The sequence below is a fragment of the Rhea pennata genome, unplaced genomic scaffold (assembly GCF_028389875.1).
Source record: "Rhea pennata isolate bPtePen1 unplaced genomic scaffold, bPtePen1.pri scaffold_32, whole genome shotgun sequence".
NCBI classification, from domain to species: Eukaryota; Metazoa; Chordata; class Aves; order Rheiformes; family Rheidae; genus Rhea; species Rhea pennata.
The window spans coordinates 2,332,899-2,347,869 of NW_026907679.1; the positions used below are offsets into that span (position 1 = coordinate 2,332,899).

Sequence of the window (14,971 nt, forward strand, 5' to 3'; positions counted from 1 at the left end):
AGCTCTCCCTTTGCAGCTGGGTGTAACCTAGCTGCCCCAGAGAGAAGCACCTAGATACTGAGAACACGGAAATGCTGCTGGGAGGCTGGATGTGGGCAGCTGGAAGGACCCCAATGAGTTGCTGGCCAGAAGGGGAGGACTGAGACCCCCCCCCACACACACACAAATATCCTCGGAAAGAGTGCTAATGGGCACTTTGGAAGTGGATTTCTCTGCTCTCCACAGTGCCTTTTTTTTTTTTTTTTTTGGTAACATGAAATAGAAACTTTTTGCAACTGTCCTCCACCTTGGAGGTGGGAGCACAGCGCATCTGAGAATAAGGCAGGTGGACAGGCCAGTGCTCCTCCCTCTGCACTAACACCAGAGTGAGTGTTTTTGCCTCTCCGGAATCACAGCTGGTCACGCTGAGTGCAGTAGTAATGTTGAGGATTTCTATCTCTAAAAAGCTTCCTCCCATGTAACAGGGTCAGCAGAAAAAAATCGGAAAAGCCTTAAAACTGTTCATGAACCATATTGTTTAGACCTGGGAGTGAAGATGCCGAAATCCCTTCAGAATTATCAGTGAATTAAATCTGACTGGACCTGGGTCTATAAATCCTGGTCACATTTGTTCCCATGTACACAGTGCTGTAGGTCAGGACTGATTCCTCGAGAACCCACGGGCAGAGGCCACTTCTTTTCACAGCAAAATCAACCAGAGCTGAGTGATGGTGCTGCTGAGATGGGGAAAGGTAATGTGTGTTTGTGTTTGGGAGGTTATATGAGAAAGCTTTGCTCAGAGAAGTCTGTCCTAAATTCTGTTTGTCTGTTCTTCCTTGGAGTCTCCAACGCTCAGAGGAAGCAAATGCACAACAGCAGCTCCCTCAACGAGTTCCTCCTCCTGGCATTTGCGGACACCCAGGAGCTGCAGCTCTTGCACTTCTCCCTCTTCCTTGGCATCTACCTGGCTGCCCTCCTGGGCAATGGCCTCATCATCACAGCCGTAGTCTGTGACCACCGCCTCCACACCCCCATGTACTTCTTCCTCCTCAACCTCGCCCTCCTCGACCTTGGCTCCATCTCCACCACTGTCCCCAAATCCATGGCCAATTCCCTCTGGAACACCAGGGCCATTTCCTATTTGGGATGTGCTGCCCAGCTCTTCCTGCTTGTCTTGCTGCTTTCAGCAGAGTATTCTCTCCTCACTGTCATGGCCTATGACCGCTATGTTGCCATCTGCAAACCCCTGCACTACGGCACAATCATGGACAGCAGAGCTTGTGTCAGAATGGCAGCAGCTGCCTGGGCCAGTGGTTTTCTCAACACTCTCCTGCAAACAGCTAACACATTCTCAATACCACTCTGCCAAGGCAACACAGTGGACCAGTTCTTCTGTGAAATCCCCCAGATCCTCAAGCTCTCCTGCGCAGACTCCTACCTCAGGGAAGTTGAGGCTCTTGTGGTTAGTCTTTGTTTAGTCCTTGGGTGCTTTGTTTTCATTGTGCTGTCCTATGTGCAGATCTTTACTGTTGTGCTGAGGATCCCCTCTGAGCAGGGCCAGCGCAAAGCCTTTTCCATGTGCCTCCCGCACCTGGCTGTGGTCTCCCTGTTTGTCAGCACTGTCATGTTTGCCTACCTGAAGCCCTCCTCCATCTCCTCCCCAGTTCTAGATTTGGTGGTGGCTGTTCTGTACTCAGTGGTGCCTCCAACAGTGAACCCTCTCATCTACAGCATGAGGAACAAGGAGCTTCAGGAGGCAGTGAGGAAACTGGTTCAGATGGTACTACTTCAGCAGTAATCATAGAATGGTAAGGTTGGAAGGGACCTCTGGAGATCATCCAGTCTAATCCTCAGCATAGCCCCATACAGGGATTGAACCCACGACCTTGGCATTAGCAGCACCACACTCTAACCAACTGAGCTAAACCTGCCCCCATCTCTCCTCACAACTGATTCTCAGTTTATCTCCAACAGCTCTTGTGCACTGGGAGTTCTGTCTGTGATAGTCATGTTTGTGCAGAGATGTCTGAATTCCTCCCACATTTCTGGAGGCACAAACCTCATCTTTCTCACCCAGAGGCCTTCTGTAAATCTGCCTATCACTGTGTCAGAGCTGGCCTCCCTAGTAGCATCTCTGTAATAAAAGAGGGTCTTCTTAGTACTGTGCTGATTGCTGGGGTCTTTTTTCAAAGCTGGAACCAAGAATCTGGTCAGGGAATTACACCCAAAAAGGCCCTGTTGTAGTGCTTACATTTTCCGTGGGCTAAGGGGCATCATCTCTTTTGGGTGATGTGTGTGGGAATGAGGGCTGGATTTAGCTGTCGCTTGTGAGTGCCCAGGGTCCCTGGAGAGGGTGAGTGGTCAAGAGGTGTCTGCTGGGGACTGTCCCACATATTGGAGAGCTGGTGACAGATGGCCATCCTTCTGGAAGGGAATATGGAGTCACCCAGAGAGCAGAGGACATCTCCAGGGGCAGCGTGTGCCTGGAATGGGCAGTGAGTGGAGATTCTCAAAACCAGGCAGAGTAAAGTAAATGTAAAGGGCCAAAGCAAGGAATGCCCCACATGTCCCTCAGGAGAGGGAGTGGGCTGGGTCTAATGACATCTCTGAACACATCCTGAGCAATGTGATTGCTCCATCCATCCTGCACAGCCATGGACCGTGGGTGGGAGATTTTCAGATGCAGTGATTCTGGTCCAATAGCTGCCTCCCTGATCAGCATGGCCAGAGCAGAGTCACCCTGGGGCCCCCCAGTCCACTTGCCCTGCAGAGCAGCACTGCCTGACCACCGCCCTATGCAGAGCCTAGGGGAGGGGTGCAAGAATGTTGGCTGTCATTGATGAAGAAGTTGAACAGGATGGGACCCAGTACTGAGCCCTGGGGAACTCCATGAGCCACAGGCCTCCAACTAGACTCTGTGCCACTGATGATAACCCTCTGAGCTCTGCCTTTCAGCCAGTTCTCAATCCAACTCACAGTCCACTCATTCAGGCTGCAGCTTGCGTATTTGTCGGCTTCAGCACCTCAGCTGTGTCACTAACCAAAGATTTGTCACGAGGAAAAATTTTTACCAAGGACCTCATTTATGCAAAGGCTTTGATTTCAAGTGCTGACACACTGGCATGGACAACAGGTGGTAATGGAATGGTGAAGGGAGGATGCCACTACGACAGCAAACCCTGCAGTGCCCAAGGCCGCAGAGAAAGGGCTGGGCTGTGCCGGAATGCCAGGAAGGGGACTGACTGCCTGAGCTGGCTCTGTGACACTGTTGGGCATTTGACAGATTTCTTGAACCAGTCTCCAGGAAGGACAAGGTGCCACTGAAGAAATCCCTGGGCCTGGGCAGCCTGCGATCCAGCTATCTTGAGATCCTCATTAGTGCACTCCCTGTTTGTACCATCTGGTGGGGTGAGAAGAGGTTCAGTGGGAGGAGAGCAAGAAGTGTTTGAGACACGGTTTCTCTTGAATTGCCATGCTGTATGTGCTAGAGACAGGTGGTTGTGCTGGACATCCCAGGCATCTGACGTGGCCCTGTCACCCCATTTCTGTGTCATTAAATGAAGTATCTGCCCTGAACTGACAGATAGCTGTTTGTAACATTGGACTCTGTCTGTGCCTCAGCCTCACAGTGAGTGGAGCTCTAGTTGTAGCAGGCATCAAGTGTTATTTCAGATGGCCACAGAAATTCCTCACCTGGCCCCATCCAATGCTCCAGGAGAATGCAGGTCTCCCAGTTGCTTCACCAAAGCAAGTAGTCATTGGCACCTGCCTTGCACCATTTTTTGTCTTCAACTGTCACCAAGTGTTTGTGTATAAGCAGCTGATTCCCACCCTCCATCTCCACTGGTTGCAAAGGGAGCATAGACAAGGAGCTCTCATGGAGGTACCTCTGTGGTGCACACTTCAGCATGGGGAAGGGGAATTCCCCATCATATGTAGTTGTGGAGTTCATGGAACTTTGTTGAATCCCACTGCAGCCCAGGGGCTTCTCAACAGGCATGTGATGCCCACATTGACTCATCAGAATCAATACCTGAACCATGGCTAAACAGGCTCCCTTCTTGTTCCCATCTAGGTGTCCTGCCAAGTTAAGGGATAACAGTAGGGGCTTCCACAGTGGAACATTTCCACTTATCATAGATAGTCATGCTCTGAGAAACTAAACTGCAATGTTGTAATCAGTTTCTTTCTGCTCCTTAGAAAAGCACGATACATGATTATTTTAGACTACTTTGGGGAACATTTCCCAGGAGGAGGGAGCACAAGGGACAAAGAAAGTCAGGCCTTCAGCTGGGCCCCTACTTCTGAGCAGGAGCTCAGCTCCAGCTTCTGGGACAGAGGGAGCTCATGGCAACCTGGAGGCACTGCTGAGAGACAGCTGTGTGCAGGAGCAGCTCTGCAAAGAGGAGCAGGGCTCTGGGCACCGCTTGCTGCAGCTGACACAAGATGAGAGAAGGCAGAGCGAAGTGAAAGGCAGTGTGGAGTGGGAGGCCAGAGGAGAGCTCACTGTGGGAGAAACCTTCACAGCCTTTGACATGATAAGTCCCTGGCTGCAGGGCAATGCTACTGAGGTTCCTGGGAGCGTCTTCTGAACCCAGCCCAGCCCTTGAATCTCTCTCCTGGTTCTTCCAGCGCATAGGTGGAGGGGAAGATGTTTCAGGGCAGGGACTCCCTGCCACAGCCTCAGAGGGACAGGGTGCCCTGCTACCTTCTCCCATGGATGGCAGCAGGGCTGTGAAGCCAGTGTGTGCACACATGTCTCCATGGACTGTAATTCAGAGCAGTGTCCCTGCATCTTAGGGTCCTGCATGCCTGGGGTAGCAGCTCTGTCGCCTGCAAGGGTCAGCACTCAGCCTGCCTGGGGAGCTCCCCACAGTGCTGTGGGGAAAAGCTATGGGTGAGAGGCATGACCTCTGGCAGAGCAGGCTCATTCCCCTGCTGAGAGGGTGCTGCATGGGTCAGGACTGCTCACAGCTCTAGCTCACCATGAGGACATTCCGAGAGTGGAGTTTTCAAGAGGACTTGTCTCTGCATGGTGGGAATGGTAATGCAGCGGTCAGGTTTAAACAAGGGGCTAAGCCTCTTCACCGCCACTCAACAATGAATAGGCTTGCACATGCCTTCACCACTCCTCAGCCTACAGGCAGCACTAACATCAACTTGTCAGTCTCGCTGAAGATTTTCTCGTCTGCTCTTTAGCCTCTACAAACATAGAGATGCCCCTGGGCAGTTTCCTGTTGTTTGGAGGTTTCTGTAGGGCAGAGCTGAGATCACAGTGGGGGGGATGGTGTCTGGTGTGGGCAAATGAACAGCTCCCAGCAATGACATCTCCAAGCAGCACAGATATACTCAGAGAGTGAGAGAAAACTGTGGCTGGGATGCAGGAAATTCTCGGCCAGCCCCTGCAGGGCAGATGCTTTCCCCTGAGCAAACCTCCTTCATCTTTCCTCTTCCTCCCAGCAGAGGAATGGAGAATGAGATGACAGTCCTGCAGGAGATCATGCCTTTAAGACATGTTCCGCTCCCTGGGGTGTGCTACCAGGCTGTGTTCTGCCCTCCAGAAAGGCATAGCTTTTCTGTAGGACACTCATGACAACTGAATGTACTGTGCAGAAGCTACAGAGGGGCTCAGGAAATGGAAATGCTGCTGGCAGTAGCTGCATGTGGGCAGCTGAAATAAACACTGTGTGTCTTTGGCTAGAAATGGGGTGTTGAGTTCTTGCTCTATACCAGAGCCACATCACAGAGTCCTTATTCTGGGCATCAGAGCCATGTGCTATGCGCTCTTGGATCAGCAGAGTTGGGAAAGTGAGGGGAGTTTGGAGATTTCCGCTTCGCAAGTGAACACCACTGTCAGCACAGGCCAGTTTCCTACAGGGTAACTTGAAATCAAGACTGTCCCTTAGCTGAGAGAGGTGCATGCCCAAGGCAGCTGGGAATGGGACTGATGTGGAGACTGAGCTGGAGAGCAGCTGTGCTAGCTCTGTCCTAGGGCACAGGGAGAGCTTTTGCCTCTCAGGACTCACCAGTCTTCACACTGAGAGCAGTGGAAAGGTTGCATATTCCTGCCCTGCAGATCAGACAAACAAACAAACAGGACCCCCAACATGAAGCTGTTGCTTTTGTGGTCAAAATGCCTCAGCACTGGATGTGAAGATGTTAAACTGCCCCTCTACACTATAGCAGGACTGATCCTTTGGGAGCCCATGGGCAGAGGTCTCTGCTCCTCCTGGCACACTCTGCCAGCACAAACTGGAGCTCCAGACAGGGAGCTGAATGAAGGTCCTGCTGCGAAGGAGTAAAGCAGTGTGTGTCTGCGTGTGTGTGTGTGTGTGTGTGCGTGTGTGTGTGTGTGTATGTGTTGGTGTGGGTGGCTGTGAGAAAGGCAAAGAGTTTTGATCAGAAAGATTTCCTACTTCTCTTCTAATGTATTTCCTTGCTTTTGCAGTATGCCAAGTCCAGAGGGAGCAAAATGTCCAACAGTAGCTCCCTCAACGAGTTCCTCCTCCTGGCACTTGCGGATACACGGCAGTTGCAACTCTGGCACTTTGTGCTGTTCCTGGGCATCTACCTGGCTGCTCTCCTGGGCAATGGCCTCATCATCACAGCCGTAGCCTGTGACCACCGCCTCCACAGTCCCATGTACTTCCTCCTCAACCTCTCCATCCTCGACCTTGGCTCCATCTCCACCACTGTCCCCAAATCCATGGCCAATTCCCTCTGGAACACCAGGACCATTTCCTATTCAGGATGTGCTGCCCAGGTCTTCTTCCTGATCATCTTCATTTCAGCTGAGTATTATCTTCTCACTGTCATGGCCTATGATCGCTACCTTGCCATCTGCAAACCCCTGCACTACAGGACCCTCATGGACAGCAGAGCTTGTGTCAAAAAGGCAGCAGCTGCCTGGACCAGTGGCTTTCTCTATGAGGTGCTGCACACTGGAAATACATTCTCAATAACACTCTGCCAAGGCAATGCTGTGGACCAGTTCTTCTGTGAAATCCCCCAGATCCTCAAGCTCTCCTGCACAGACTCCTACCTCAGGGAAGTTGAGGCTCTTGTAGTTGGTGCCTGTTTATTCTTTGGGTGTTTCGTTTTCATTGTGCTGACTTACGTGCAGATCTTCACTGCTGTGCTGAGGATCCCCTCTGAGCAGGGCTGGCACAAAGCCTTTTCCATGTGCCTCCCGCACCTGGCCGTGGTCTCTCTCTTTATTTGCACCTCATTTTTTGCCTACCTGAAACCCCCCTCCATCTCCTCCCCTGCTCTGGATCTAGTGGTGACTGTTCTGTATGCAGTGGTGCCTCCAACAGTGAACTCCTTCATCTACAGCATGAGGAACAAGGAGCTCAAGGATGCCCTGAGGAAACTGCTTATATAGATACAATGTCAGGATCAGTAACTATCCCATGTGCGCCCACGCCTCCTTCACAGGGCACTTGGCATCAAGGCTCTGTGTTATGCATCTCTTTCTTACTTTTCTCTGATATATTCTTGTAAAATGAAAAAAAAACCACATTGTTTTGGCTTGTGTCACTTCTCAGGAATCTCTCATTTCAATCTGACCCAGGCTTCCCGCTTTATCAGCAGACATGGGGGAACCTCAGAGCCCACTAGTCTGAACCCCCTCAGATGCCCTCTGGGCAACACAGGTAGCTTCCCTTTGCAATGTCTTTTCCAGCACTGATACCAAGGAAGCTCAGGGGGACAGAGTCGGACTCAGATGAGTACAGACCGGGTGATACCATGGTCCTGTGTCCACTAGAAGAGCTCAGCTCCCCTGGCCACAGTCAGGGTGTGATCTGCGATCCCTCTTTGGGGAGGGTGGCAGCCAGCTGTCACTGTGGCTGGTCCCTTCCCACTGCAGTGCTCCAACGCTCACAGCAGAGCAGGAGTGGGGAGGAGGAGAGTCTGGAGGCAGCCTGTGGAACAGGCCCTCTGCTCCTCAGCACCATCCCCACATTGCCACAGCTGGCATTTCCTTGCCGCAGCCTTCGATTAGGGGGCTGCAGATTTCCTGGAGAATCATTCACCAAGAGTAGCAAGACTTTCCCTTTTCAGAGCTGTTCTAAGTTCCACACTGTCCTGCTGTGTTCTCATGTGTGTGTATGGCCTAAGTGCCCTGGTAACGTGGTGCTTCCTTGCGGATTTCTGTGAGCTCAGACAGGACCAGGCACTGGGCACCTTTATGCCAGACCTGGCCTCCAGAATAACATTTCCATGGTGACAGGGGATCTCCTCTGTGACGTGCCTGTGATTGGCCTTTCTTCAGAAGATGGAGTCAAAATTAACCTCAAGGGATTGCACCACAAAAGGGAATGCTCTTTTTCTTGTGAGCTCCATGGGATCCAGGGGATGAGCTCAGAGTCTCTGGCTGATCTGCTAGGGACACAGGTCTGGATTCACGGCACATCTGTCAGTGACCAGTGTAGATGGTCTCTGAATTACCTGCCCTCAGTTGTCCTGCAGGTGACAGTGTTGATGAGAGATGCCCATCCTCCTGGAGGGGAATAAGAGCCATGAGGAGAGCTCAGGGGAGCTCCAGGCAGAGTGTGTGCCTCAGGTGGGCAGGGAATGGAGCCTCACAAAGTGAGGGATGGTCCACAGTGGAGTAACCAGAAAGTAAAGCACTAAATCCCGATATTCCTGGGAAAACAAGGGCTCTGCAATCCCTGGAGAGGCAGTGGGGACCCGGGAGGCCCAGGGAAAGGGCACTGGAGAGTGATTCCTGCACCCTCAGTGAAACACCACCGGCTGGAGTTAGTGCCCACAAGCACATCTCCTGCCATTGCAGATGTGCTTCATGTGTTCAGATGTGTGGGGTCACTCTGAACATGGTCCCTGAGCACAGACACACGCCAGCAGTATCAGCAGTGGTCATTCCTGTCTGATGAGGTCTGCTTCTCACCCTGGCCAGCATGGCCAGGGCAGAGTCAGGAGTCACCATGTGACCCCTTGGCTCCACAGCCGCTCACTCTGCAGAGAAGCCCTGCCACCCCGGGGTCCTGCGGGGAGCACAGGGCAGGGGTTCAGGAACAGTCGGCCTGGCCAGCATGGACACACTGACCTGGGGAAGGGCTTTCTGGAGAGCAGGGATGTCCCAGCAGAAAAGGCAGGCAGCACTCAGAGATAGAAAATGAGAAGGAGAATGAGGTTTCTCTGTACTCCAGCTCGGGACAGATGGCTCTGCCCCTGGGGAAGCAGGAGCTGCAGGGCCAGGGCTCCTGTGCTGTGCTGGGCAGAGAGGTGAGCATGGAGGGGCTGCAGGCAAACAGTGAAAGGGGTCTTCTGGGCACAAGAACAGGAGAGGCAGAGAGTGACTGGACTCACTGTGGGGCCTCCTCCCCTTTGCTGGGAAGCTTGGGCCATGAACCATGTGGACATGAATGGTGTGGACGTGGCTGTGCCTGGCCTTGCACCTCTCGAATGCTGACCTGACCCTGTTCTCGTCCTGCTGACCCAGCACCCCATCTCTACTATGCATTTGTCTCCTCACTACAGTCAGGAAAGGCTTGGCAAGGGAAGCTGGGACATGAGCAGATCCTAGAGAAGGTTGTAACTGCAAAAGGTGACTCTATATCCATAACAGCCCACCTGATATCCATAACAGCCACTCTAGCCTGACAGCCAATATCAGCATGTAAGGAGAGCTTCAGATCTGGGACTCCTACACAGGTCACACTGCATGTAGAAGTTTAGCTGCATGACAAAGCAAGGGCAGCTGCTTGGGCCTGATTTTGTGACACATAGTTGGGCAGGCAGGTTCTTCTGTGCCACAGCTCAACTACTTAAGCATCATTTGTGATAGAGTTCCTGCTACAAAGAGGATGTGGTCGGGAGCAGCAAGAATGGGGCTGCTCCGTATAGGAAGGGAAGCAGAGCCAGGAGCAGAGGGCACCAGCAAGGCAGGCAGGGCAGGGACCCACCCATGGGAGGTGCTATCCCGCAGTGCCTGGACAAGAGGAGCAGAGCAGGCTGGGAGATGATAACTGGGGCCAGGCACAGTCCAGTAACAGCAAGACAGGACTGGAGGACTCTAGTCGGCCCTACTTTGTGTGGGAGGCTGGACAGGAGACCTCCAGAGGCCCCCTCCCACTGAAACTCCTCTGTGACTCCATGAACTCTTGCTCTTCAGCCTCTGCTTCAGAAGCACTGCAAGCTCACTGTGCATGGGAAGCCCATGAACGTCCCTGTGCTCCTACCCTCAAACAGGCATCCACTCCAGACCTGAAGCCTGGCCAGTGCCTTGGCCGTGCAGCCGAGGGCAGGGCTCTTCACCCCAATTTCCCTTCTTCTCACGCTGCTCCTGGCACTGGTGCTGCTGTGCCCATGTTAAAACCTCCTGGCACCAGGCTGCCCTGGGGCCCAAGATGGCCCCAGCTCCCTCCAGGGCTGCACTGGAGCCTTTCAGGAGTGAGCTGAAGTAGTGCTGGCACTGCCAGGGTGGATGAAGAGAGGGCAGCTCCCCTCTGCCAAGCTGGGGCAGGGTCTGGGTCTGGGCACAGTGTTTCCCTGGGGACCTCCCAGAGAAGTTGCTCAGGGAGATCCTCCACCTCTGCCTGGCAGCAGCACCAGTGCTCAGGGTGTCAGGCAGGACATGCACAGATGGGAGAAGGAGGAGGAGCTCCACAGGGGGAACACCCTTCATGGCCTGGTGCCTTCCCCCGGAAACCTGCATTTGTCCTGCAAGCACACGGCATTTTTCCTCTCCTGGGCCCTTTCCAGCCCAACCCAGCCCCTCTCTGGCTCTCCTCACATCTCCTGCTCTCTCCACTGCCCACCCAGCAGAGCAGCCCCAGATAGGATGGCCCTACAGCAGTGCCTGCTGTAGGAGGCTGCAGAGCCCTGGACACTCACCCCACAGCTCCAGCCCCTCTGAAGGACACAGCAGCTCCTGTGGGGCAGAGAGGGGTGTGAGCCTCTCCATCAGCACCTGGGCTGGGGGTCAGCAGTGGCACAACAAATGGAGACTGATGGCTTCATGTCTCCACTGCACCTATGAGCAGGAGGTCCTTAACTCTGGCTGCCTGCCGCCCCTTTGGGCAGCCCCTCTCCCCAGGACAGCACAAGAGTCCTGGCCCCGGAGCTCCTCAGGCAGCTCCAGTGACAGAGCAGCTTGCCCTGAACTGAGAGACATAGCAACGGGTTTTCATTTATTCCCCACTACAAGCACACAATTGGTCCTTTGCTCTTCTCTGCAGACATCCTTGCTCCCCAGAGAGCCTTTCCCAAGGTCAGTGTGTCTGTGCTGGCCTGGCTGGCCATTCCTGCACTGCTCCCCTAGGTTCTCCACAGAGCTGCAGGATCGCAGTGCTGCTCTGCAGGGTGAGTGGGCTATGGGGCCACTGGGTGACTCAGCACTGGCCATGATGGTCAGAGCAGAGCCAGCTGGATCACCATCATTGCACCCGGCAACCTCTCCCCCTGCCCAGGATTTGTGACAGTGGAGGATGGATGGAGCAATGACAGGGCATTTCTCAGAATCACACAGAGTGGCTGAGGTTGGAAGGGACCTCTGGAGATCATCTAGTCCACCCCCACCCTGCTCAAGCAGGGTCACCTAGAGCATGTTATACTGGATTACATTCAGGGAGGTCTTGAATATGTCCAGAGAAGGAGACTCCACAATCTCTCTGGAAAACCTCTTCTAGTGCTCTATCACTCTCACAGCAAAGAAGATCTTCCTTATGTTCAGGTGGAGACTTTCACATTGCTCAGGATGTGTTCAGAGGTGTCATGAGACCCAGCCCACTCCCCCTCCTGTGAATGAAGAGCCCTGATTTGGTGCATTCCTTGGTTTGTCCCTTTCCTTTTGATTTTGAGGGTCTCCACTCTGGAGAGTGTCAGTCCAGGCACACGCTGCCCCTGGAGTTCCCCTCTGTTTGCCAGGTGACTCCATATTCCCTTCCAGAAGAATGACCATCTGTCACCAGCCCTCTAATATGCGAGACAGTCCCCAATAGAGACCTCTTTGACCACTCACCCTCTCCAGGGACACTGGGCACCCACAAGTGACAGCTAAATCCATCCCCATTCCCTCACGTATCACTCAAAAGAGTTGATGCCCCTTTGTCCATGGAAATCCCAGGCACAACAACAGGGCCTTTATGGGTGCAATTCCCTGAGCACATTCTTCACTCCTGCTTGGGAAGAAGAGCCCAGCCTTCAGGCACAGTACTAAGGAGATCTCCTTTTATTACAGAGATGTTACTTGGGAGGCCAGCTCTGACACAGTGGAAAGTCAATTTTAAGGAGGCCTCTGGATCACAGAGATGGGATTTGTGCTCCTGCAGGAGCAGAATGAATTCAAACATTTGTGCACAAATAGGACTATTACAGAGAGAATTCCTGCGGCACAAGTGTTCTGTGAGATAAACTGGGAATCGCTTGTGAGGAGACATGGGCAGCCTATGGCTGCTGTACTTGTACCAGCTGGAACAGTTTCCTCACTGCCTCCTGGAGCTCCTTGTTCCTCATGTTGTAGATGAGAGGATTCAGTGTTGGAGGCACCATCGAATACAGAACACTCACCACTAGATCCAGAGTTGGGGAGGACAAACTGGGGGGCTTCAGGTAGGCAAACGTGAGAGTCACAACAAACAGGGAGACCACGGCCAGGTGAGGGAGGCACATGGAAAAGGCTTTGTGCCAGCCCTGCTCAGAGGGGATCCTCAGCACAGCAGTGAAGATCTGCACGTAAGTCAGCACAATGAAAATGAAACACCAAAAGACTAAAAAGACACTAACCACAATAAGCCCAACTTCCCTGAGGTAGGAGTCTGTGCAGGAGAGCTTGAAGATCTGGGGGATTTCACAGAAGAACTGGTCCACAGCATTGCCTTGGCAGAGTGGTATTGAAAATGTGTTCCCAGTATGCAGCACAGCATAGATAAAACCACTGGCCCAGGCAGCTGCTGCCATTCTGACACAAGCTCTGCTGTCCATGATTGTGCCATAGTGCAGGGGTTTGCAGATGGCAACATAGCGGTCATAGGCCATGACAGTGAGAAGATAGTACTCTGCTGAAAACAAGAAGATAACCAGGAAGACCTGGGCAACACATCCTGAGTAGGAAATGGACCTGGTGTTCCAGAGGGAATTGGCCATGGATTTGGGGACAGTGGTGGAGATGGAGCCAAGGTCGAGGATGGAGAGGTTGAGAAGGAAGAAATACATGGGGGTGTGGAGACGGTGGTCACATGCTACGGCTGTGATGATGAGGCTGTTGCCCAGGAGGGCAGCCATGTAGATGCCCAGGAAGAGTGAGAAGTGCAAGAGCTGCTGCTCCCGGGTTCCCGCAAGTGGCAGGAGAAGGAACTCATTGAGGGAGCTGCTGTTGGACATTTGCTGCTTTGGGGCACAGGGCAACTGTCCAAGGGGGGAAAGACAGTGACCACTTCTTTTCTCTGAGAAAAACTTTCAAATTTTCTTAGAAATACTACCCACTTAGCCACCCACCCCACAGTACAGACAAATTTCTTTTCTCCTTCTCAGGAAGACCTTCGTTCAGCTCCTCAGCTTCAGTTCCATCTAAGTGTTCTGGAAGGAGCGGAGGCCTGTCCTACTTTACAGCAGGTAGTATGTGGGGCTGGTTTGTGATGGCTCTGATTTTCACAATTGATGTGCCCACCTTTAAAGGAAAAGATCTGTTAATATCCTTACATACAGTTCTACAGAATTTGTGCTGCATACAGAGTGGCATTTTTTTACAGTTATTTGTTTGTAGATTTTTAGATTCTTCCATCACATCTGGTGAGTGGTCTTTTTAAGGACAGATGATTTCATTTCTGCAAGGATGAAAAAAAAAAAAGAGAGAGGAGAAAGTGGATTGTAGTAAATGCTGAGTCAGGAGTGCTGTTGAGTCCTCCTGCCTTGCTCCCAGCTGCCCTGTGCTTGCACTTGCATTACCCGAAGGATGATTTCACCCACAAGTTACTCTAAAAAAAGACATTGAACTCTGATGAGATCAGGGGAGGCTGGTTTCAAAGCACAGATCTAACTCTGCTCTCTTTCACAGCCCGAGGTGGAGATGTGATGGAGAGAACAGAACATTGCTCCTGACATACATGATTCGACCAAGGACTCTGTGAGCTGACTGCTGAGAGTGGAGGAAACTCTCAACACTTCCATTCTAGCCGAGGAAACGCTGGGTTCACTTCAGCTGCACACATACGAAGGTGCTCAGGAGCATTTTCTGGTGTTAGTACCTCCTGAACTACTTGCAATGGATCTCCAGCATTGCTAAGATCCAGTGGGAGAGCTTTGTCCTTCTGGAGGGCAGCTTTCAAACCCAGCAGGACACCGTAAGGACTCACTCACATGTCCTGAAAAGGAGATCTTCTAAAGGGAGAGTCAAGTCGTTCCCCAGACCCTCAAATCACATTTCCCAGCACCCTGGGATGAGAACAGGCCGTGGGCACCTCAGCCCTCTGCAGACACCTCCATGGGAGGACCTCAGGGTGGGTGTCTGAATTTGTAGCTGAACCTCCAGCTGACAGCAAGTACAAGAGCAGAAAGGGAGAGGGAGGACCACGGGAGAGTTGCCTGAGTCCAGCCTGCCACAGTGTTTCTGTGGGCACTTTCCTCACGTTCCCCGAGAATCTCTCAGCTCCCTGGAGCTGTCCCCACTGGGTGCTCTTTCTCTGTCCCCACGTCTGTCCCCTGTCAGTGCTCCCTGACCCCATGCCACCCACGGGGCATCTGGCTCTGCCCTACAGACTCCTTCTGGCCAAAGGGCCCAGCCCAGGGGCATCTCTGTGTGTGCAAGACCTAAGGAGCAGGTGAGACTAAGCATGATGAGACTGGTGAGGGCTGCAAAGGAGATATTGCTGCTGCTGGCAGGTGAAAAGGTGGCTGAAGGAGCTTTCTGGGGTCCTTGTAGACCTATTGGTCCCTCACAAGAACACTGCAGAACTCTCCTCCAGTCACCTAAGCCTAAACCGTCCCTCTCAATTTTTGTGCCCTGCCAAAGATATAAAACAAAATCAGA

The 14,971-nt window shown here is 52.7% G+C and overlaps 3 protein-coding genes across 3 annotated transcripts; 2 read left to right on the plus strand and 1 right to left on the minus strand.

The window, feature by feature from the left end:
* The first annotated feature begins 844 nt into the window (after positions 1–844).
* On the plus strand, positions 845–1,777 carry LOC134154644 (olfactory receptor 14A16-like). The gene has a single exon (XM_062601320.1). The coding sequence runs from the start codon at positions 845–847 to the stop codon at positions 1,775–1,777; it is 933 nt and encodes a 310-aa protein (XP_062457304.1).
* A 5,016-nt stretch (positions 1,778–6,793) lies between these two features.
* Positions 6,794–7,363, plus strand: LOC134154544 (olfactory receptor 14A16-like). The gene has a single exon (XM_062601217.1). It carries the CDS (start codon positions 6,794–6,796, stop codon positions 7,361–7,363), a length of 570 nt encoding a protein of 189 aa, XP_062457201.1.
* A 5,027-nt stretch (positions 7,364–12,390) lies between these two features.
* LOC134154545 (olfactory receptor 14A16-like) lies at positions 12,391–13,326 on the minus strand. Its single transcript, XM_062601218.1, has one exon. The coding sequence runs from the start codon at positions 13,324–13,326 to the stop codon at positions 12,391–12,393; it is 936 nt and encodes a 311-aa protein (XP_062457202.1).
* Between the last annotated feature and the right edge of the window lie 1,645 nt (positions 13,327–14,971).